The sequence below is a fragment of the Pollicipes pollicipes genome, unplaced genomic scaffold (genome assembly GCF_011947565.3).
Source record: "Pollicipes pollicipes isolate AB1234 unplaced genomic scaffold, Ppol_2.1 Scaffold_4002;HRSCAF=4701_pilon_pilon_pilon, whole genome shotgun sequence".
Classification (NCBI taxonomy): Eukaryota; Metazoa; Arthropoda; class Thecostraca; order Pollicipedomorpha; family Pollicipedidae; genus Pollicipes; species Pollicipes pollicipes.
This window is the reverse complement of record NW_023596420.1, coordinates 43,028,982-43,053,259: the sequence shown is the minus strand read 5'-3', so window position 1 is coordinate 43,053,259 and position 24,278 is coordinate 43,028,982. Positions and strand designations below refer to the sequence as shown.

At 54.1% G+C, this 24,278-nt stretch overlaps 1 protein-coding gene across 1 annotated transcript in view; it reads left to right on the top strand.

The window, feature by feature from the left end:
* The window catches only part of LOC119094533 (ALK tyrosine kinase receptor), a gene marked incomplete in the record, with an annotated part of 83,807 nt that overhangs the window by 53,238 nt on the left and 6,291 nt on the right, over window positions 1-24,278 (top strand). The window contains 8 exon segments of the mRNA XM_037217592.1: window positions 1,500-1,652; window positions 5,915-6,042; window positions 6,943-7,100; window positions 9,597-9,691; window positions 10,056-10,115; window positions 14,837-14,875; window positions 15,684-15,843; window positions 17,339-17,489. Of these exon segments, the coding sequence (XP_037073487.1) occupies window positions 1,500-1,652; window positions 5,915-6,042; window positions 6,943-7,100; window positions 9,597-9,691; window positions 10,056-10,115; window positions 14,837-14,875; window positions 15,684-15,843; window positions 17,339-17,489 (944 nt within the window).

Below are 24,278 nucleotides of genomic sequence, written 5' to 3'. Positions count from 1 at the left end.
CTCTCTCTCTCCTCTCTCTCTCTCTCTCTCTCTCTCTCTCTCTCTCTCTCTCTCTCTCTCTCTCTCTGCCTTGTACGCCGTAAGTGCTCTTTGTATGGGACTTATTTTCTTTATAATGTGGTGTATCCAGTCATTCAGATCCAGCGAAGCTAAGTATGTCAGTGTGCAAGTTTCCTTTATCCCGTCATATGGCCGAATCACGCGAGTGGGCGCTCCTTTGTGCGAACTCCGCGTACAGAATTCGCTGCTCTCTCTCTCTCTCTCTCTCTCTCTCTCTCTCTCTCTCTCTCTCTCTCTCTCTCTCTCTCTCTCTCTCTCTCTCTCTCTCTCTCTCTCTCTCTCTCTCTCTCTCTCTCTCTCTCTCTCTCTCTCTCTCTCTGCCAACCGTCAACGAATGCCTCTCTGATTCCGTGGGATCGGCCTCGGACTGAGTTTATCCAACGTCTCCTGGGTGGTGGACCTCGTCTTGCGCGCTGCGACTGGGCTATGCGATCCGTACCCTCCACCCCCCCCCCCCCCTGCCCGCCCCGCTCCGGTTGTATCCGCGCTCGAGTTCGGCCGAAGCGGCCGCCAGGGGGGCCATGCATCGCGCGCCCCGCTGCCCGTGCCGCGTTCTCTCGCAGGTCACGTACTTCTGACGGCTTGCACGCCAGCCGACTGCCTTCCGTGGAGCGTCAGCGTCCGATACTGATTTGTGTGGGGCGCGGGGAGGGGGAGGGCGGTGCGCCAGCGTTGGGGGAGGGGGCAGCAGCGGTCCGACACGCTGTTCAGGTGCCTGCAGTGCTCTGTCGTGGCGCTCAGTGACGCTCAGTGCTCTCACGTGCTGTGCGCTAACGCATGGTGGTCTGTTGAGCTGTCTGGTGGCGTAACGTGCTCCGCCATACTGTCTGGTGGCACACTGTCCGGTGGAATACCATATGGTGGCACATTGTGCTCCGCCACACTGTGCTCTGCCATACTGTCCGGTGGTACCCTAGCGCCACCATACTGTCCGGTGGTTCACTGTGCTCCACCATACTGTACGGTGGTACGCTGTGCTTCGCCATACTGTCCGGCGGAACTCTCTGCTCCGCCATGCTGTCCTGTGGCACATTTTGCTCCGTCTCTGTCCGGTGACGCGCTGCGCTCCGCCATACTGTCCGGTGGTACACCGTGCTCCGCCATACTGTCCGGTGGTTCACTGTGCTCCGCCATGCTGTCCGGTGGTTCGCTGTGCTTTGCCATGCTGTCCGGTGACGCATTCTCCTCTGTCACTGTCTGGTGACGTACTGTGCTCCGCCATGCTGTCCTGAGGCGCATTCTGCTCTGTCACAGTCCGGTAATGCACTGCGCTCTGCCACACAATCTGGTGGCACACTGTGCTCCGCCATACTGTCCGGTGGTACACTATGCTCCGCCATGCTGTCTGGTGGCGCACTGTGCCCTGTCACACTGTCTGGCGGCACTCACGACCCCCACCCCGCTGACGGAGTCTGACCACGTGTTCACTGGCGCTGCAGACCAGACGCCGGAGGGCACGCCGTGCGACTTCGAGTCAGGCCAGTGCGGGTGGGAGAACGGCCAGGCACACCTCGAGTGGAACTACTACTCGGGGCTGCAGGCGGCTGAGATGACCGCGCCGGCCGCCGACCACACCTACGGCAACGCCAGCGGTCAGTGCGACGCCCGAGGACAGCGCCCCGCTGGGCCACCCGCTGGGCCACCCGCTGGGCCACCCGCTGGGCACCCGCTGGGGCACCCGCTGGGGCACCCGCTGGGCACCCGCTGGGCCAACCGCCCGGCCAACTGCTGGGCTTCCCGCCGGGCTTCCCTCTGGGCCACCCGCTGGGCCACCCGCTGGGCCGACTGCTGGGCCAACCGCCCGGCCAACTGCTGGGCCACCCGCTGGGCCACCGCTGGGCCACCCGCTGGGCCACCCGCTGGGCCACACGCTGGGTCACTCGCTGGGCCACCCGCTGGGTCAACCGCTGGACGCACTGCTGGGCTACCCGCTTGGCCACCCGCTGGGCCAACCGCCCGGCCAACTGCTGGGCTTCCCGCTGCGCCACCTGCTAGGCCATCCGCTGGTCCAACCGCTGGCGCGCTGTGCGCGTGGGTGTGGGCTTGTTGTGCGGATTCTTGTTCTCGTCTCCTTCTCGTTCCCGAGCTTCGTTTTGCCATCCGTGACGGATATGTCACGTGTCCAGTAACGCTTCGGAAAAAATATGAATGGTAAAGGAATTTATCAAAGACTTTGTTCATAATGACGCCTCGAACATTTCCTTCGGGACTTTGGGCTGCTCTGCATGTTTTTTATTGCGGAAGAAGAAATAGTGTAGCCGTCAATAAATTGTAAAGAAACTAATGCGTTGCTTAACTGGAGACACATTTCCCGCTTCCTTTTTAATCATGACCGATAATTTATTATCGACGTGAAAATAAATCCACAAAAACTTTGGCCGCAATGTGGCCGCAAATTCACGATATTCCAATAATCATCGCGAGGCTTGTTCATACTCTGGTCATACTTATGCAAGTTATCTTAACAACACAAAGAGGATCTGGCATGCATGAGATCTGCGTGAATGCCTGATACTGTTGTGCGTGTTGTTATGGTGTTAGCAAAGCCCAAACCAGACAGCTACAAAGCCTGCAGAAAATATGTCATTGGACCATAGCCTTGATTGGGCCATTATAGGGGAAAAATGGGAAGGCGGATTTACAGGTGAATGTTTGTGTGTGTCAAAAGGTCATGTCGCCAGCACCAAAAGGATACGTCGCCAGCCAGCCGTTTCAGTTAGCATGACTAGCTGAATGACTGAGACCTAGAACTGATTTGTGAAACTAGATATCTAGAACCAAATTCAACGAATATTAAAATTGAACAAGCCCTTTCAACCTCTGATTCACATTTTATTTTCGGTCATTTTGTTTTGGAAGGTGAAAGCGATTGATTCGGATGATTTTGAGCAAAATGCACGCCACAGTGGATCGGACTGGACCGGACTTTTTATGCTGGAAAAGGCGGGTGGCGCATGGATTAGGTCATAGACGTAGTGGACGGAATTGGACTGAGTGCATGGCGTTCAATCCGCGCAGACCTTTATCATACAGAGAATGCGAAAGCCACTGCAACATTATCAGTGACGCGTCAGCCGGCACACGGCAGCGCAGTCTACATGCTGCACGATTTAAGTTCGCTCGCATCGCTCCGTTCCGGCGGCACGTGCAGCATGAGCAGGCTAGCCCGTTCCGGTGGCACATGCGGCATGAGCAGGTTGGCCCGTTCCGGCGGCATGTGCGGCATGAGCAGGCTCTCCCGTTCCGGCGGCACATGCGGCATGAGCAGGCTGTCCCGTTCCGGCGGCACGTGCGGCGCGAGCAGGCTCTGCCGTTCCGGCGGCGCGTGCGGCATGAGCAGGTTGGGCCGTTCCGGCGGCACGTGCGGCATGAGCAGGCTGTCCCGTTCCGGCGGCACGTGCGGCATGAGCAGGCTGGCCCGTTCCGGCGGCACGTGCGGCATGAGCAGACTGTCCCGTTCCGGCGGCACGTGCGGCATGAGCAGGCTGGCCCGTTCCGGCGGCACGTGCGGTATGAGCAGGCTGGCCCGTCCCGGCGGCACGTGCGGCATGAGCAGGCTGGCCCGTTCCGGCGGCACGTGCGGCATGAGCAGGCTGTCCCGTCCCGGCGGCACGTGCGGCATGAGGCGGCACGTACGCCGGGCTGGCGGTCGCTGCCATCGGCGCCGGCGGCACAGCTGCTGCTCAACGTACACAGCAGCCGGCAAGGCCCAGCTGAGGGGCATCAATAGTGCCGAGTCGACGGGCGCGCGCGACATTCGGGGCCGACCTTTTGTGAGGGCGGCCGGTGGGCGGCGCGTGGGCGGCGTCGGCCCTCCGGGCCGGCGCGCGCCGGACGCGGCCTGTGGGCGGACGCACCGGACGGCGGCGGCCGACTTGACCTATCGCGCGGCCGGATGCCAGCCAGTGGCGCCGGCCGCCCGGATTCGGCGGTACACAGTCTCGGGGTGGCGGCACGCAGCTGGGGACTCGACGCCCCAGGCCGACGGAGGACGCCGCTCGAAGGCAGTCGCCGCCTTTGAGTGGGACGTTGGATGAACGCTTTGGGTTAGCCGTTTGGTCGGAGGGTTGGATGCTGGTTAAATATTATTTGACGTTTGGACGAGCGTGTCAATTTCAGCGACATCGGGAGCAATACCATGGACTGGATAATGTTTGGAGGTACTTCAAGTATGCTTTTTATCAAGGCGATGGCTTCTATACTCAAGAACTTAACGTGTGATTCCGCCTGCTTATGCTGTGATCGCTACTGGACGCCAAACTTCGTTTGCAACAGCTTTTCAACGGTTGTTGCACTTACGTGTAAATATCATTCTTCCTGAAAAAGTGAACATTAACCATGTCTGCACCCTCTAGTGTAGCATTGCTCTGCAGAGAACGGTATGCTTGGGAACACTTTCCGTGGACATCTTCGGTAAGCGTGGTCTGGACTGCGGCTCAAGTGATGTGTCTGCACGAGTAGCAGCAGCGGCTGCCGTGGTCTCCATTGGAAGCTTATTAAGCAAAGCAAGTGCTCATGAAGCAAATGAAGGGAGTGCCATCTCCAGTGCTTATCACGGGAAAGGAAAAATGTACCTAAGTGTTTCAAGCTTCGATGGAGAGGTGGTCACGCATGTGAACTAAAACGCATCGCGCTTTGTGGTATGTTAATGTCACACTCGTTGGCACTGTTTATTTGTATAGCCGGCTATACATCTTGATTGTTCCACATGCTTGCACGTGGAACCGGACTCATAAAGAAAACGACCAGATTTAAGCATATCAAAAGTCCTGGACAGAGTTAACAGTGCTATGCCAGTGATTCCAAATAAAAGTATCAAAATGGCAATGTAGTGGAGATCAAGCACCCAAGCACCTCAGCTTATAAATATATAATTACATGTCACTGTGTGTCAGTAGTTATAATTTTTGCCGGCGGTCGCAAGGATACCCGGATGACTATTCCTCGAGACCGCAAGGTAAAAAAAGTCCCAGGTACATTTTTGAGCCTGTTGTGCGACCTCGTCTCAGATACAGGATTTTTATCGTTATCAAAAAGTGACGGGTAGTATGGCTGTAGCTCTGTGTCATTCTCGTCACGGTTTGGTCTCGTTAAAATCGTATACCCCTCGGCGTCTCCTCGGTGAGAATGGAGGGGCGTGACGGGTTTGTTTAGTTTATAATAAAATATCACAGGATAATACGATAATACATTTGCTATGTAGTTACAGAATTAGACGGGCGTGACGGGAGATGGTGACTGGCAAATGCTTCGCTTTTACTGAGTAACACTAACCCAGCGCGCGATGTTTGCGAACGGCCTGTGTCGTGTGCCTCATGTCTAGAGCTTCCACCGAAGAAGATTTCGTTTCCTGCCACTCGTGATCTAGCGGTGCTTTTAGAGCTTAGGTCGAGAAAAGGTCACAGCTGCCTGTGGTGGTCACACATCAAACATCATTCCGAGCTTTTGAGACGTGTGAATGACGTGACGCAGCTGATACGGTGTTCAATATCAAGGAATCCCAGGCCAGCTGTCGCGGCTCAAGCAAAAGATCGCCTTCTGTCGATCTGGAGCCGCGGCCGTCGGGCATCGTGCGCGCAATGGCATCAGTGGTTAAAGATGGGAACTCCCACGGGAAAGTCCCGGTGGGGAAAGAAAGCCCCTGAAGCCCGCGAAGGAAAGTTCGATTTCCGGCTGACGTTGTGATCTGCGGGCTCACTTCCTAGCCATGACCGCTGCAGGCGCCAGTTCTTCAGACGAGGTCGCGTGACGGCGTGCGTTGGGCGCTCTTCATTAAAAGCGACCCCTTCGGCCATGCGAGCGTCACTCCTCTGCGCCATGCCAGCCTCAAGACCTCCTTCCCTTGCCCGACCAGGTCACTACATGTTCCTGGACGTGAAGGCGGGCAACTTCTCGAGCTACGGTCTGCTCGTGTCGCCCGTGTTCCCGCCGATGCCCAAGTACAACAGCGACCGCAACTCACCCTACTACGGGAGCTGCAAGGTACGTCTGTCGGCGCGTGCGTTCCTCCAGAGGGCACGCATCGAGCGGAGCTGTCTTCCGTGATTCTTCAGAGCTCTTACGCGGCGTGCAGGATGTTGTTGTGGGATGGGATGGGATAGGATGTTGTGAATAATGAGAGTTGTTATTTTGGAGGCAGGGCTCGTGACGTCAGCCGTCATCACATCTGGCAGGACTTTATCATTTCGCCACCAAAAGGTGCTCACTCCAATAGTTTCGCCACGCCAACGGCATGGATGTCGCTTGTCTCATGTGGGTTACCTACTAACGATCGCCAGGTATCACCGTCATGCTCTGCCCCGTCCGCGGCTCGATCATGACCACGTATGACGTAAATTCTTCAAGGAGCTGTGTCATTTATTGAACGCCACCAGCGGATCCGTGATTCGGGTCGCGCTCACGAGATCCCGTTGCATACCACCCCACGCAAACTCCCGCGCCCCAACCCATTGCACAACCGGATCAGAGCGAGCAGGGAGATGGGGCGGAGGGGGTGCAGCTCTTTGCTGACTGGCACTCACCACTCAATGTCATTTCCGGTGGTCTCGTGCTCGGTATTGCTGACAGCAGACTGATGTTGGCGCTGCCTTTGGACTGATGTTATCCGGCCTTGTGCGCCAGCTTACGTCTGGCAATATCCGCTGACTGGCAGCTGGCGTTGTCCACGGGCTGGCTGCTGTTGCCGTCCACGGCTTGGCCTCGGCGGGCTGACGTTGTCCTGCTTTGTCCGCCGGCTGATAGCGTCCGACGTTGTCCGCCGGCTGACGTTGTCCGACGTTGTCCGCCGGCTGACGTTGTCCGGCGATGTCCGCCGTCTGTACCGTGACGCCTGGACGGCGGTACCTCGTGCCAGCGTTAACCGTGCGCCGCCGCCCGCCCCAGTGCCGCTTCTTCATCCATATGTACGGAGCACACGTGGGCGAGGCGTCGCTCCACATTGTGGACGCCAACGGCAAGTCGTCTGTGTGGCGGGAGTTTGGCCCGCAGGCCAACGCCTGGGAACGTGTCGTGGCCACGCTGCCCATCCGCTACAACGCCAGGTAATGTGAAATGAGGGGTGCGGCCGGTGGCATCGATTTGTGTAAATGATTGAGCTGGGCAGTCAGGGGGGGGGGGGGGGGGGGGCAGTCAGCATGGTCTCTCCGAAATGTCTGTTTCTCAGTTCATTCAGCTTACTCATTGACAAGTGAGTTTTTGTTTGTTTTACCTTTTGTATCATCCATCAAATGATCTTTTGCTTGCTTGGTGTTCTTGGCAAGACAACAAAGACCACAGAATGTAGCCTTTGTGTGATGATTAGCTTTTTCTTAAATTGTTGTTATGCTCCAGGAACATATATTGGGAGCCCAAACCAACATTGGGGCATTAAATCAGCATTTTGGGGCCAGGCGCCCACTAAACAATGTGAAATGACACCTCTGGGTACAAATTAGGAGGTGATTGAACGTCATGTGCAACGGTAGTTTAAACGTCACGAAAGCGCCTTACAACATACGTAAAGAATAGCGGACGCTAGGCACGGTACAGTGAACTTAAAGTATGTTTGTGTGCGGTATGTGTGCGGTATGCGGTATCGTCCAAAAGTAGGCATCCTTGATATTGTTGGAGGCTTACGTCTGAGTTTTGTTTTTCATCAGATTTCGGTGAAAAACGGTACTTATAATTCAGGTTAATAGGCTTTATTTTGTATCACCTTCGCTCGCTTTTTGGATGCGTTTTCCTGTGTTGGACAGCTCTTACTCCCGATTTCTAGAATCGTGAAAGCCGTGTGTCTTTCTTACAGGCGGTTAAAGCATGGAATTTTGAGGGACAGCTTTCGAACATATTGCAAATTACACAAGCATATCGAGCAAAGTGCAATTACACGAGCATAAAGCACATCGGGGGCTAAGTCTGGGTTTCACCGTAATAGAGACCCATGATCCATTTGTCCTTCCTCTCCCCGCCCATTGGTTCTCTTTTGGCCATCCTACTCGATTTTGCGTTCTTTTTAAACGTCTTTTCAGATGAGCCAGGAGCGGTGTACACGTTAATAGCGGTCGCTGCAAAAGTCCAATAAGCAAGCTCAAATCCAATTACGTATATATTCTGAACATGCATAAAACAGGTATGATGCAGTGTGCCCTCCATGTCCGTTTCCCAGCTAATTCTTGCTGCCAAGCGTTCGTTTAGTTAAAAGCGGCTCGAGTTTTCCAATTTTATTTGATTATATCATGCACCATTCGAAGTCATTGGCGGTGTGGAAGGCCTCTAATATTTAATGCATTCCATGGACCATGCCTCCACGACCGCTCTACTATCCTCGCGTTTATCTATGCGCTTTCTATGTAGGTTTTGTTTCGTGTGCGGGGCTTCAAATACGCCGCGGGCTTAATAAATATGGCTTTTATAATTACTCCACAACAGACGAACCATTACACACTAATTCTTAAAGCATATCGTAATACATTATGATAAAGAATTTGCATGCAAACGATAGTTGCTTTCAATCGCGACATTATGGTCGCTATCGATGAGAGTTTTGAGCAAAACGTACGGTTGGCATGCGCTCCTTCACTGGGTTACGCCAGGGTCAACTTACCACGGCCGGGGGGGGGGCAGGGGGGGGAACTCTCCTCCGAGCTTCTTGAACAACTGCCTAACCGTTCAAGAAGGTGGAAGCACATTTAAGCTTTCCGTCGGGTGATCAGCGTGTACATTATGTAGAAGAAGTTAGTGCGCGGTCACTTCACGGAGTTTGACACCATCACCGAAGGTTCCCGTGATTTTTTATTTCTACGGGCAGTCAGTCGGGGTTTTCTCGTTGTAACATAATTCATCGATTGTTTTGATTGTGTGCCAGTCGGGGTAAGCCATGCAATGCGAGCTGATATCAGGTCACTAACAGACGTTTGTGAGGCGATGAAAATGTCATGACACGTGTGCCATTGATCTGGGACGAACTGATCGGCATAACTAAGACATTCCGTGACTGCCCGTGACGAGCCCGTGACTGGTCCAGATAACGTGAGTCGAAAGGGCATAGCATAACGTATGATTAGCGGTTTGGCTTCATCCCGGTCCGACCTATCGTGACCTTAAGCAACAATTTGGTGTGATTCTGACCTCTGGCATGCATGAATGCGCTCTTTAGTGTGGTTTCAGTCGCAAAATCATTGCAGTCACTGAGGACTCTCAAACCACTCAGAGTTCTGGTGATTTGTCAGGCATCTTGCGCGATATGTAAAATTACGATCAACATGACAGATACTAACGTACGAACTTCTTGGTGACATACACCGGGGTGGGGATTGCCACTTGATTTGTTTGGGATTCGACCGTCGGGTCTGGGCATGGCAGGAGATAGGTGTCATCCCCTCAGGTGACCGCGATTGCCAAAACGCCTCGACGTTTGTCATGTTGATCTCGGTTATGGCCGGCTTACACTGAGCTCTGTCAAAGGGTACCGTGTTTGCCTCGTGACGACGATGAATCGCTTCCACTATCACAACGCAGGAATATCGTGACGCTAATGTACTCCATCATGCCGTCCTCAGCTACCAACTAGAATTCCACGGCGTAAGGAGCTTCGGAAACCAGGGAACGATTGGCATCGACGACATTTCGCTCAGTCTCGAGTGTTTCGGCCTCGGTGGGTTTCTGTGGATTCCGGCACTGGGTTCTCTCTGCCTCGCTGACTTGATGCTTGCGGCTCGAGCTCTAGTGACGGAGATGCCAACCATGCGTTGGGGCGGCCTTATGAAAGAGTGTGACGAAACCAGAATTGTACCGGAGGTAAAGTCAGATGATCCTCTGAAGAATCAGGGGGGGGGGGGGGGTGAAAGCCGGTTTCTACCTTGTGTCTCTTAACAGAATGTTTTAACGTACAACAGTTAAGTGTTGTTGACGTGAGGGACTGCCATCCAGTAGACAAGCCAGTGTGCACGGGTAAAATTCTGAGGCGCGGCGTGGACAGGCTGTCTCAACGGCAGCGTCTGACGTCATCCGTCTGGCAGGTGTGCCGGAGGAGTTCCGGCAAGGCTACAACGTCGACCTCAAGCGACCGGAAACTTGGGGTAGGTGCCGCTGTGCTGTTTTTGTAGGAAATGTCAAGTGAAACGCTAATTGACATCGTACCCCGCTTGATGTAAAAAAGTGTTTGCCAACCTTTTTAGGTCCACTCCCCTGCCGATGACTGGAGTTTGTATTTGACTATATCTTAGCGACGCAAATCAAAGCATATAATTGGATTCTCAGTATCTCGCTCGAGCGTGGACACACACAATGCCTAGACACAATGTCAGCGGAAACACTACCCTACTTTTCGACCATTGTAACAGACAACAAAGATCCGGCTCAGAGCATGTGGAAAAGGTATTAGCGCCGATCTGTTACGCTAGCTGTACGGTAATTCCTCCGGACCCAGTCATAATTTGGTTGCATGGCAATCTTCTCTGAGACACTCGTATTATTCCGTTATTATTACGTGAGGGGGCGTGTGAGTATTCCCCCCACCGAGGTTGGGAACGCCTGATGTAAATTGTTGAATGTCCATCAGCGTCAGCAGGCCGCTGCCAGTGGTACATCGTGTCCCATCGCTAAGGCACGCGGCGTGTGGGAGGCTCCGCCATATTGGGAGACGTATTCCTTGTTCTTTACGATCGTGCGCAATTTTCATTGTTCAGTTAATTAATTAAATTAATAAAAGATGAAATATAAGTTATTAAATTAAATTGTATTAAAATATATATAAAATATGTATATATAATACTTATTTATACATTTATAATATAAATGATATATATATATATATATATATATATATATATGCATATATATAAATAATAACTGATTAAATATAACAATTAAGTGAAATAAAAAAGTCTTTCCTCCTGTTGTGTTGGCCGCTCGGTTGCCAAACGTTCATGCATGTCTCCAAGCGGACAAATTTGTGCGACTGTGAGCATGACCAAAATTCACACGCGGAACGCCATGTTTTCTCCCAGTTCCATCATCCCTTTCTCACCCAACAGCATTCACACCGCTCCTGCTTAGGCGTCCGCTCTCCGGGCCCAGCTGCCACTCGGCTACAGCGCGTGTCGTCGCCCACCTCTGGCGGCCAACGCAGCCCTGATCTCGCGTCCTCGCGGCGTCGGGGGCCGCGGCCTTATCTAGGTTACGGGGGCCACGCTCTACCCCCCAGCGGGCCAGCCCCTGACCTGATCTTGTGTCCTCGCGGTGCCGGGGGCCGCGGCCTTACCTCGGCTACGGGGCCACGCTCTACCCCCCAGCGGGCCAGCCCCTGACCTGATCTTGTGTCCTCGCGGTGCCGGGGGCCGCAGCCTTACCACGGTTACGGGGGCCGCGGCCTAGCTCCCAGTCGGCCCACCCCGCCCTGATCTCGTGTTCTCGCGGCGCCGGCTACGGGGGCCGCTGGCTACCTCCCGGCCGGCCCGCCCCCGTCGCCCATTGGCCAGCACCGTCGTCCAGATCGCGTCGTTCTGCCGCCGCTGTCCGGCCCGATTAGGCCGACGTTTGTCATGATTCGGCACCGAGGCTGACAGCCGGGCTGAGCTATGGCCGCCGGGGCAGAAGCCGTGGGTGAGCCCCGGGGCAATGTACGCCGGGTCGCTTGGGACTGTGGGGAGCAGCACGCGGGGGTAAAAGCATGGCCGTATGCAGATTTGTCGTGATCACCGTCAGTCGTCAGCCGTCAGTGGACAGATCATCTGATTACGGGCCACCAACCAAGCTAGTACGCCAACCTAGTTCTTAAACTGTTGCTATGAAATATCTGACAAGGAAGAGTCTCGGTAAATGTTGAAGCGGAAGTATCCAAACGTTGAAGCACTTCAACATGCCCATTTACCAACGTTTACAAAGTGGCGAATGTAGACATGCACGCTCTAGCCGCGGTGCTGAGATCCCTCTTCCGCGCCAGCCAGCGCACTGCCCCGCCCACCTAGCGTGCGTGACCCGGTCGGTCTCCCCTCCCCGGCGTCCCCTCCGCCCGCCTGCCCCCGGCGCGGCGTGGCCCTCTTGCGTCAGGTCAGCAGAGCTGCCGGCGGCGCCTGCGGAAGCAGTCTGTTATCTCGTTGCGGAAATTTCCGTCAGACGTGAAGCGCTTCCAAGCGGATGCCGCTAATGCATGGTGACGGCCCGGCGGCGGCGGCGGACACGGTGCAGTGGCGGCGGGGCAGGCATCGCAGCGGCGGCGGGGCACGCGGCGTAGCGGCGGCGGGGGACACGGCGTAGCGGCGGCGGGGGACACGGCGCAGCGGCGACGGGGGACACGGCGTAGCGGCGGCGGGGGACACGGCGCAGCGGCGACGGGGGACAGGGTGCAGCGGCGGCGGGGGACACGGCGCAGCAGCGGCGGGGCACGCGGCGTAGCGGCGGCGGGGCACGCGGCACGCGTAGCGGCGGCGGGGGACACGGCGCAGCGGCGACGGGGGACACGGTGCGGCGGCGACGGGGCACGCGGCGTAGCGGCGGCGGGGGACACGGCGCAGCGGCGGCGGGGGACACGGCGCAGCAGCGGCGGGGCGGCATCGCAGCGGCGGCGGGGGACACGGCGCAGCAGCGGCGGGGCACGGGCGTAGCGGGGCGGTGGACACGGCGCAGCGGCGGCGGGGGCACGGCACAGCAGCGGCGGGGCAGGCATCGCAGCGGCGGCGGGGGACACGGCGCAGCAGCGGCGGGGCACGCGGCGTAGCGGCGGCGGGGGACACGGCGCAGCGGTGGCGGGGGACACGGCGCAGCAGCGGCTGGGCACGCGGCGCAGCAGCGGCGGGGCACGCGGCGTAGCGGCGGCGGGGGACACGGCGCAGCGGCGGACGGGGGACACGTGCGGCGGCGACGGGGGGACAGGGTGCAGCGGCGGCGGGGGACACGGCGCAGCAGCGGCGGGGTACGCGCGCAGCGGTGGCGGGGGACACGGCGCAGCGGCGGCGGGGCCGCGGTGCAGCGGCGGCGGCGCGCGGGGACGCGGCGCAGCGGCGGCGGGGGGGGGGGGACACGGCGCAGCGGCGGCGGGGGGGGGGGGGGGACACGGCGCAGCCACGGTGGGGCACGCGCCGCAGCGGCAAACCCTACTCGCTCCGCTGCGTGCTGCCGCCGGGACAGGCTGGGTCTTGTTAGAGGCTCGTGGATGTGGTGCCCACATACGAACGCGTGGAGTCCACTTCGACACGGCATGAGCGGGCTTAAATAGCTTGAGGCTCATGTATATACTTCGTAGCGTTTTCCAAGCTGCTGAATATTTTCCTTACCGAGCAAGGCTACGGATGGACGGTGTTTCGTCATCTTGTGTCGCTTATCAAGCCAGTGTTCGGTGAAAGTGAATTATTTCATGTCCCTTTTCAAAAAGGCGCAATGAAACATATGTTCATGCCCAGAAAACAATGTATAATGTGTCAAGGAAGCAGAAAGCAAGCTACTGTGTTGAGTTATTTGCAGCAATAAAGCGCTGAGAATTGAGTGTTTAAGCACGCGAATGCACGTGCTTACGAGTACTTCACATGACCATTCCATGTGCTGATGAGCCTCTCGCTGAGCACGAAAACTGGCAGTGCGCTGAGGCGTGTTAAGTTATTCAGCTTGTATTCAGGGTCATTGACGCACCTGCTGCTCCATCGTGGGCCCTTGCAGTCGCCGCCTCGGCTCGGTTTAGGGGGGGGGGGGGGAAGTAGCTTGGGACGGATCGTGAGAAACGGACACGGGCAACGTGATGCTCCATGCCCAGGAAAAAAATGTTGCGATTTACGAGCTTGTTCTGTGGTTCTAACTGGCGTGATATTGTATTCCCAGGCAGCCACAGGCAACGCCAGGTGTTTTGTCTTCGTTCCTATTGGAACGTTGAATAGGCAAAATCGTGCGTTTGCCTAGCGCTGCAAGCAAACTCTGCTGTTTGTTGGGTGTGAAGTCTGTGGCTGATGTTAAGATGCTTCTTGATAACATCTGCGTAGCATTGGGTATGTTTTTTGTGAAAGGAATGCCACACACTTCTGCCTTTTTGTCGTTTCGCATTATTGTTTTCCGGCGGAGGTGGAACCTCTTTAAAATTAAGGCAGCGGCAAAATTGGCGCGTGTCGTTCCCTTTATTGCAACGCCAAATAAGAACTGAGCATAAGATAAATTCAGGAGAAATTTTATAGTTGCGATTAATATAGGGTTAATGCTGAACTTTCTTCGGGGTGCAGGGTGCTACTTCCTCTTCCCTCGTGACACACCGCTTCTGTTTCGTGGAACGTTTTTACGCGTGACAGAAAGAAAAGGTGTGCTGAACCCATTGTGCGGGGATGGGAGGAAGCGTTCCTATTTCTAAAAAACCAGCATTTCTACCGTGACGTTAAATTTGAAGAAGTGATATTCAAGCGCTCAACTGGTTGCGTATCTGTGATGCCTACACATAAGCAACTGACAAACGAATGTATCCCTACTTTTTCAACAAAAATCCACATTGTCTATATCAAAAGTATTTTTATTGGTCTTCCGCTCCACTAAAAGTCTGATTCGGCTAGGATTTTTATTGAGGGAATGGACATCTATGGATGGAATGCAAAGCGACAGATTTCGCCGGAGCGTTTGGAAATGCGACGCAATACTGAAGGCCATGGTTGAGACCAGAACCAGCGACCCAACCTGAAGCGGCGCTGCTGTGATCAGTGTGCTCAGGTGCATATCCGTGTAAAAAATGTTGGTATGTGCTGGTTTGTTTTGGACATCGCACTCAGATTTGAGTTAATAGGGGCTGTGCCCCTGGCGGTCGATGACAAGTGCTTCTGGAACGTTTCAGTTATTTCGAAGCCGTCCGTCCCAGAGCCGAACGCGAACGGTAAGCGGCGCGCGCCGTATGCGCCGGTCCGTATCTGCCGACATTTGCATTGATGCAGGCAGTACATGTATGACGTCATGCAGGCAGTGCATATATGACGTCATGTGTCATGTGAAGGGTTCGGGCTTTTTAGCATGTTTTTCAGTGTTGTTTTTAGGGGTAATTTTTGAGTGGCGCTATGATTTCCTGCACTTGCACAGCGTCAGCCTTAAAGCCAACACCTCGCGGAGGTATTACATTGCGAGGGGAGAATAAGTAACCACAAGAAAAATAGCATGAATCGTGAGGAGATGCATCAAGGTCTGCGTAACTAATCAACCAAAAAGCAGGACTTCTGTAGATTTACTTCTTTTGAATGCAAACGGCTCACAGATACACTGATTAGTTTGGCATAAAATCTTGGTGTACTTGTACTTGCAATTGCTTCATACTTGGTGTGTCATTATAAATACTTGCGGGCCTCTAAGTATCTGCGATCACAATGCGGGACATACAGGAAAAAAACTCCTATGTGGCTCAAGTTTTGCAACGTTGGTTTTTCTGCAAGTTTTGCAATCAGTCGCACGTTTTGATCAAAACGGCGTTACAACAGTCACCTTTCACGTGAGTCCCGTGCACGTGAGTTACAGCAAAGCATTGGCTAACTACCGCTTAGAAAATAACGTCGCATCTGTTCGCCCTTGACAAAAGAACAATATCCGCAATCGTGGAGGGGTCCAAAACATGCAATCTGCAGCTATAACTGGCCGCTGGCTGCTTGGCCGGCCTGTGTGCCGGGCGCCGTCGAGCCTCGGTGCCGGTGTTTCAGTGTTGACCTTTGGCACGTGCCGGACGACGGGTCATCTGGGGCCGCAGCAGCGCACCTGCGATCTCGCCTACCGGAACAGCAGTGTCCAGGTGCAGGTGCTCGATTACCGGCACTACAAGGGAGTGCAGCGGTGGCGCGTGCCAGCAACCGGCGTCTACTCGTGAGTGGACGGCAGCCGGCCCGCCGGCAGGGACCGGAGGACGGGCACGGCGGGCGGAGGAGGGTGGGGAGGGCGGGCCGGGGGTCAGGAGAGCGGGAGTCCAGGGGAGTTCGGAGCAGGGGACCGGGAAGGTGACCAGAAGCCGCTGCAAAGACGAGGTTGGGCAGGTGGCAACGCAAGGGGAATGCATTTAGATGACTGGACTTGGTCGGCGGGAAGTTCTCAAAGTGTTTTTTTTTTATTAGAATTGAATTGGATTGAGATATTTGCGAGGCGAAACTAATCGGACAGGAGGTGGTTGATGTCGTGGCAGTATGTGCTGGGTTTGATCATTTTATTAAACTGCATTGATGAGTATAAGGACCTAGATTAACCACTATGGCTTGCTTCAGCAAATACTTTACATAAAAGATTTAAATGAATACAAGGCATCGGGGTAACTAAAAAGCCTCAATCCTGACAGACTATATTCAAGACTGATTGACTGGACTGTATGCTGAATTCGTTACCTGTACATTCAATCCACGAAAGGCTCAGATTCCACGGTATACGCCAACATAGTCGCGTGAATGTGAACTGCACCGTAATTTTGCTTTTGAAATGTGAAATTTGTGAATGTCACAGGTATTTACATATCTGGTGGCCATCTAACGGAGCGGGTTGTATGTGTGAGCGGCCGAGGTCATCTGACGGAACAGACTGGGTGTGTGTGTGAGCGGCCGAGGTCATCTGACGGAGCGGACTGTGTGTGTATGAGTGGCCGGGGCGATCTAACGGAGTGGACTGCGTGTATGAGTGGCCGGGGTGATCTGACGGAGCGGACTGTGTGTTTGTGAGCGGCCAATGCCATTTGACGGAGCGGACTGTGTGTTTGTGAGCGGCCAATGCCATTTGACGGAGCGGACTGTGTGTGTATGAGTGGCCGGGGTGATCTGAAGGTGAGGACTGTGTGTGTATGAGTGGCCGGGGTGATCTGACGGAGTGGACTGTGTGTGTGGGTGGCCGGGGTGATCTGACGGAGTGGACTGTGTGTGTGGGTGGCCGGGGTGATCTGACGGAGCGGACTGTGTGTGTGTGTGAGTGGTCGGGGTGATTGACGGAGCGGACTGTGTGTGTGGGTGGCCGGGGTGATCTGACGGAGTGGACTGTGTGTGTATGAGTGGCCGGGGTGATCTGAAGGTGAGGACTGTGTGTGAGTGGCCGGGGTGATCTGAAGGTGAGGACTGTGTGTGTGGGTGGCCGGGGTGATCTGACGGAGCGGACTGTGTGTGTGTGAGTGGTCGGGGTGATTTGACGGAGCGGACTGTGTGTGTGTGTGGGTGGCCGGGGTGATCTGACGGAGCGGACTGTGTGTGTGTGTGTGTAAGCGGCCGAGGTGATCTAACGATGCGGACTGTGTATGAATGTCCGGGGTGATCTGACGGAGCGGACTGTGTGTGTGGGTGGCCGAGCCCGTGGCCTCTCCTCACATCGTGCCGTGTCGTGTGCCGTGCAGCCTGGTGGCGAGCGGCGCCAGCGGCGGCAAGGGCTTCGAGTCCTTCAGCCAGGTCAGCAAGGCCTCCACGGCCGTCTCCGTGGTGCACCTCAACAAGGGCGAGGAGATATTCATGGTCGTGGGCCAGGAGGGCACCACCGCCTGCCACAAGGTAATGGACACCCTGCGTGTGGCATTGGTCTGCGCTGGCTGTTTAACGGCCTGTTGGTACAGCGTTAATGATGTGATTTACCAACCATTCATTCTTTAAGTGAGGTTTGCCAGCTTCATGCTCAACAGCGTGAGCTAGGTCAAGGATGCTGGCCGACGTCTACAGCTCAAACGATGGCAACTTTGGCTTAAATTCACCCAATTTCGTTCCAGCGTGCTCACGTCCCGCTCTTGAATGTGAGCAGAGTACCTTATCCTTTGGCTTATTGAAATTTCCTAACGATGCTACGGCGGATATGAATGCTTCGCAGGCTTCTGCTGGTTTGTGTTGGGATGATGTGGTGACATGAAGTTCCTTAAACTGGTATTTAATCAATACGATAGTTGTTTCTGCACTGATTTAAGGTCAACATTGTAGGAGCCCAAATACAGGTTGTGTGAAAGAGACCCGGGAACCCGGGAACCCATTTCGTAATCATTCCGTTTACACGTCTATCTTACATAGCCATTTTCATACGGCGTCAAAAAGGCATTCTGTCGTGTGATTCTTGTGTTTTTCAAGCTGTCTTATTTTTGCAAAGAGAGGTCTTGATTAAATACGTTAACTGTGTCCGTTACCACATTGAGTGATGTCGGCTAGATTCACTTATCTTTCATTCATTCATTCATTCATTCACCGTATTTTTTACCATTTTGCTCTTGTCCTGATAATGATACGCATTGTATCGAAATGTTAACGATTACATAATTGATAGCAAATGCTGTCCCTGCCATCAAGCTTTTAGTTCTTACAGACATACATATGCACAAACATACATATATGTGTATATGTGTGCTTGTTGAAGTGTCAATCTCAAATTCCTTGGTGGAGTTACAGCGTCATGATCGCCTGCCAACCCCGGCGAGCTCTTCAGCTGGATTTCTGGAAGCGATGTCATCCAAGCCAATATCGGGGGCGGGGCCGTGGTTGAGCCGGACCGGTGAATCACTCTACAGTAAACTATGGACGCCGGCGTCGCATTTCGAGGGCTCATCGGATACGACCAGCGTTCTGGTCTGCGCGGCAGTAATTTTATGCCCACGTTGTTGGAGGAACCTTGGGGCAATGGCACATTGCATTCCACTGGCCGAAATTGCGCTACAACGTGCGGCTGGGATGATATCCGAGCGGAATTATCCGAGCGGAATCCGAGCGGAATCATCCGAGCGGATGATATCCGAGCGGAATCTTGGCTCTAGGCATAGCTTCGGCGAGCCGACGATTACACTGAGACAGTCTGCAGACGGTGGTAGGTTCCCAGCCCGGTGGAATACGCCTGTGATTAAATTACAATAATATGTTACGTAGAGCTTAGTATGACTGAGACGATGCAATTAGGATTACGCTTTGGATTGGACTAGACCAGAAAGTTGCACAAAGGCAGATCAGAATGCAAGTGGACTGGAATGGTTTGAAGACTTTCATGTAAATTTTATAACCGGGGACTTGCCTAGATGCGACACTTTAGGTCGAATAGAGCGGAAATGGTACGGATTTATGTGCGTTATGTTTGGAAGTGTTGCTCTCCTGAAGGATCGTGCCAGATCGGTTGCTGAACTGAGCAGACTATTTCACTGGATCGGATTACGTCTAAGAAACTACAGCTGTGATGTCCTGGTTACATTTTACTTGGCAGCTTATTCCGAGGCTTGTCTCCGACCCGCAGTACGTGCGGAGGCGTTCCAATCTAAATCTGGGTGGCTTGGTGTATCGGGTTTCTCGGACCTGGTGTTGTGTGCGGGAGTCTCCAACTGAGTCTAAATGGCTTGGAACTCGAGCGTCCGTGCAGAAACCGTCTGGCGGGAAACTGTGCGAGGGGAAGGCATAAACTAGACGGATGTGAAGGATTTATCCTACCAGTCAGAACGTCAGCGTTGTTGAAGCGGGATGTAATCATCGCATGCCGGCAGCTTCAGTGCGTTCTTGTCTGGGCGTCTACGACGTTATCAAACATCACTTGCGGCCTTTGCGTTTTCTTTCACTGTGTCGTATAACACGGTGCGATGTGTTTACAGTGAGGCCCATAAGCCCACGACGATCTGTGGCTGACCGGCCAGTAACACTCACCTCCCATCCCCATAATCTTCGGAATGATTTACTGTGTTAGCGAAGGTAGCCGCACATAGATTAGATAGCACTAATAGCCTTAGCCATCATGGAATAACCAGGAGAATGAAAAGATCCACCTCGCTATAATCCTGGTTGTTCTACGAGGAATAGGGATGTTATTACTGTCTTATCTATATGCAAAATATTTCTCGCAAATGCACTCAACAACTTCGATAGCAGCATAGCCATCTGCCAAACCCCATTTTTAGTTTTTGATGGATGTTTTGGTGACGTTGTTTGAGGCCCCGAGACCAGTCTACTACCTAACAACTACCTAATAACTACGGTACCACAGACGCATAATTCTGAAAGAAGGATTACTTAAGGTTAGACGTTATATTCATACATCACCATTTCATCACCTTACGCCCGTAGGTTAATGAGCATTCGCAATCCTCACTTCCACTTCCACCGAGACCCTCATGACGGCCAGCTGGCGGGACCAGAGGTGGGACCAGAGGTGGGACCAGAGGTGGGACCACCGTATCGAAAGCCATTGGGTTCTGTCGTCCCGGTTCCGGACAACGCCCGGTCAGTGACTGAGCGGGTGTGACAGCAGCACGCACGGCTCGCAGCTGTTGATGCTGCGCATGGAAATGGGCCGGATTTTGGAGTCATTATACTCACACCAGTCTTCCCACTGTGCGGGTGTTGCAGTGGAACGTGTAGTGACCCATCGTACTAGGGTGTCCGGGCAGCCTGGTGACCCACCGTACTAGGGCGTCCAGGCAGTCTGGTGACCCACCGTACCAGGGCGTCCAGGCAGCCTGGTGACCCACCGTACTAGGGCACCCAGGCAGCCTGGTGACCCACTGTGATGGGGCGCCCAGGCAGCCTGATGACCCACTGTAATGGGGCGCCTAGGCAGCCTGGTGACCCACTGCAGTGGGGCGTCCACGCAGCCTGGTGACCCCTGTACGAGGGCGTCCAGGCAACCTGGTGACCCACTGTAATGGGTCGACAATGGGGTCGTCCAGGAAGCCTCGTCTGACCTCTTCCACAGGTCGCACATTGGCATGACGACCATTCCGATGAATGTGTCCCTCGTGGTGGAGGTGGTTGTGTTGATGTCTTGCGAGTGCCCGTCGGACACCCATGACGTCAGGCACCATGACGTCAGGCAGGGCGCGGATGCTCCTCAGACATTGCGACGCCGAGCTCATGAAGCACGTGTGGCCGATATGCCTGAGCCCGGTGAGGCTGAACAGCCGTGGAATGGCCACGTCTTACCCCTCCCACCTTCGCCGGGACTCACGGCCCGCGGCCAGCTCGATGGGTAGCGGCCGGGTGAAGCCGATCCGGTTCCTCCCGTCCAGCCGGCGTCGGCTCAGCTTGTGTTCGTTTCGAACGTTCCCCACCTGCGCTATGTGGGCCTGCTCTGCCCGGCCTGCGGCTCACAGAGGCGACGCCTTTAGTCGAGCTTCTCCGGGCTGCGATGCAGATCTGGGAGGGGCGACAGGCCGTCACATAGCATAGAGAAGTCTCATGCTGAGCCGGCAACGGATCGGACGTCCCGTCAGGCGGGCTAATGACCTTATTGGCTGTCTTCGGAGGCGTGTTCGGCTCGTCGCAGTGGCTGTCTCTGGGCGCAGGCCAGTGATGTGTGCTGACGGGCGCGGTCTGGGACATAGTTGTAGCGAACGCGGGGCCGCATTCTCGCGGATGGTGGCGGCTGATGGCCACTGCCAGGGCCAGCCATTAAACATCCGTACACCTTCTGGAACATTTAAAGACTGCACCCTGTAAAGGTCACGAGTGATGACCTCTTCGTCGAGGTCATATCAGGCGCGTGTCACGTTCAGGCGTCCGATAACGCCTGTTGTTCCAGGAACAGATGTTTCCAACAGGCGTTCCCCGAGGGGGGGGGGGTGGGGGCGGGGTGATTCTCCTCGAAGTAAGCGGAATATAAGGATCTCAGGAGGCTCAAGAGAGAAAGCGATGCAGCAAATCATGTCTGACTCAAGGACCGTTACCGACCAGGCAGTGTCCTTAGGTAGGCACTCACCGGAAAGTGATATTGCTACATGCAGTGCTCTGCAACACGTGCACTGAGCCGAAATTATCTGCCATGGTACCCAAAAACAGAGGCAATGCTTTCATTGGCATGGAGTGTTCAGGCACGTGTGCGGTTCCGAGAGTACATTCCTGTGATTTGATTTGTGTCGCCCGAATATAACCACTGTGTATAACACCTGTATGACCTGAGCTAACATGCCATGGGCGGTTCCCACCGACGCGTTATTATTGGTATGTTGGTATATGATCCGTCATGACAAGGACGGCAGCGTATTCAAAAGGGGAGGCCCACCTCCCTCGGAGGTTGTGCGGGCTCAACTGGGACCCAGAAGGACCTAGCACCTTTTGGCAGTAGCCCGTAGGGCTTCTAGAACGTAAGAACACGGGCCCGAGGCATAAAAATGGGATCCCTTGCCTCAAGCGGTACCCAATTCCAAAACAGAGCCCTTGCAACGACGACGCGAGGGCCCACTTCGCTGAAAGGGTGCCTCAGTGATTTGGATTTTCTGAGCGAAACCCTGGCTTAACAACTGGCCAAGGACAACACCACGCTGCTTTCCCACTGCCACAGCCAACACAGCTCTACAGATTGTTGGATGAAACGCAGGGTGATATATATATATATATATATATATATATATAGATAATAGATAGATAGATAGATAGATAGATAGATAGATAGATAGATAGATAGATAGATAGATAGATAGATAGATAGATAGATAGATAGATAGATAGATAGATAGATAGATAAGTGGATAGATATATAAATCACACTAATTGCCTACTTTTGTAAGCTCATGTGCAATGACGTATGGAAGATTAGCTGTTTGCATCAGCTTCGTATAAGCGTGCTTGTTTTGTGAAGCTGAAGGAGCGCAATTGCACCCCTCTCTTGCAAAATGAGAAGTGAAATATGTACACAATTGGCCATTTTGTGCTTTCGTGGTTGTTTGGTGTATATATTTATGTATTCACAAGATTGGTGTCCACAATATGTCTGGCATTGCATCCTATTTATATGAAGCCTTTCGACATTCTAAAATTGTCATTGATAAGTTCAGTTAATGCAAAACAAACATAAGCACTCCTCCACGTACCAGTTCAGAAAATGGTTTTCAACCTTTCCCGAAAACGTTCTTTTTCACTAAAAAACGTGCAAAGGCTTGAACGTTAGCTGAATTAATCACATCTGATGCTTGTTTCAATGTCTTCAAATGTGGATTGCCATCGCCTTAAGGTCAGCATTGTGGGGACTCAGGCGCTCCGAAAGCATTCGGTGATATCCGTGGATAGACCGTCCTCGTTTGTGTTGATATTTTTTCGTATTTCTTACGTAATTTTGACCCGCCCTATTTAACGCGAAGGAAATCCCCTTGCCTTTTCTGAGCAAGGGGCCCAGTTAGTAGAGCACTAGGGGAATCTCACGTTTCCCGTTCAGCTGCTCAAGAGTCGTTCCGTCCCAGTCCGGGGACCTACTGGCTGCCTTCCTGGCGAAACTGGGGCTGTATGCATTGGGCTGTATAGAGCTTTCTGGCGAAACTGCATGTACATTGGTCGCCTGCCTGACTTTGTAAGCCCCTTGACGCGAAAATTTGGGCCTAGATCGACGCAGGGGCTCTCATTGCCGCAAAACATATCTCTTACCGACGCAAGCGTCCAAAAATTGGCACAGAGACTCCAGGTCAGCATAACGGGCCTTTGGCAGAAGTGGGGTGGAGAGTTGCAATGAAGCCCTTCACTGACTGAAACACGGATCTAACTTTTTATTGTCTCATTGTGGAATCTCATCACAAATGATCATATCCAATTGCATTGCTAGAGGTATCAGACCAGCACAAGAGGCCCTCCAGCATTCTGGATCCAGTCTCTGTCCCCGTTCAGCAAGCAAATGTTGCCCTGGCTGAGTCGGAGCCCGTTACTGACACAGAACCCTCTGTTAGGCACCGGGAGCCCCTGACCGACGCAGGGGCCTCATTGTTTCAGGGGTCCCGATCAATGCAAATTGGAATCCCAGCCTTGTCCTTGCTTGGGAGATGGGCTCCCGGGGCTCAGACCGGCATGGAGCAGGCCGTTCGTTGTTGGTGGTCTCTGACCAAAAGGGAAGCCCTCGTCATCCCAGGGTATTCACAACCGGTTCGAGAGACTCTCTAATTGGCATTCCAGGGCCCGGCCCTGCAGAACGGAATCCTTGGTGTCACCTGCACCGAGCCCTTTGCACCTTCCAATCAGGCACTTGATCGAAAGCTCCTACTGCGAGCCCCCCCCCCCCCCCCCCCCGAACACTGCCTCGGGCCGATTCTGGGCTCCTCGCCACACATGACCCTTGTTATGCATTGATGTCCCCAGATCGATACAGGGGCCCTTCATTGTCTCAAGGGTCCCGACAGATGCAGATCGTGGTTTCGGCCTTGTTCCTGCTTGGGAAATTAGCCTTGAATTCCAGACCTGACACTGGAGTAATCTGGTTGCGAATCCGTCACGCGTCACGGTTGTGAAGCCTCGGCCGCAGGGGCGTAGTTTCGCAGAATAGCCAGGGGGCTGAGTGGGAAGCCCTAGTTTTAACTACACTAAAAATATTTTTCCCGATTTAAGCCACCTTTTTCTCTACGTAATGGAGTTCGA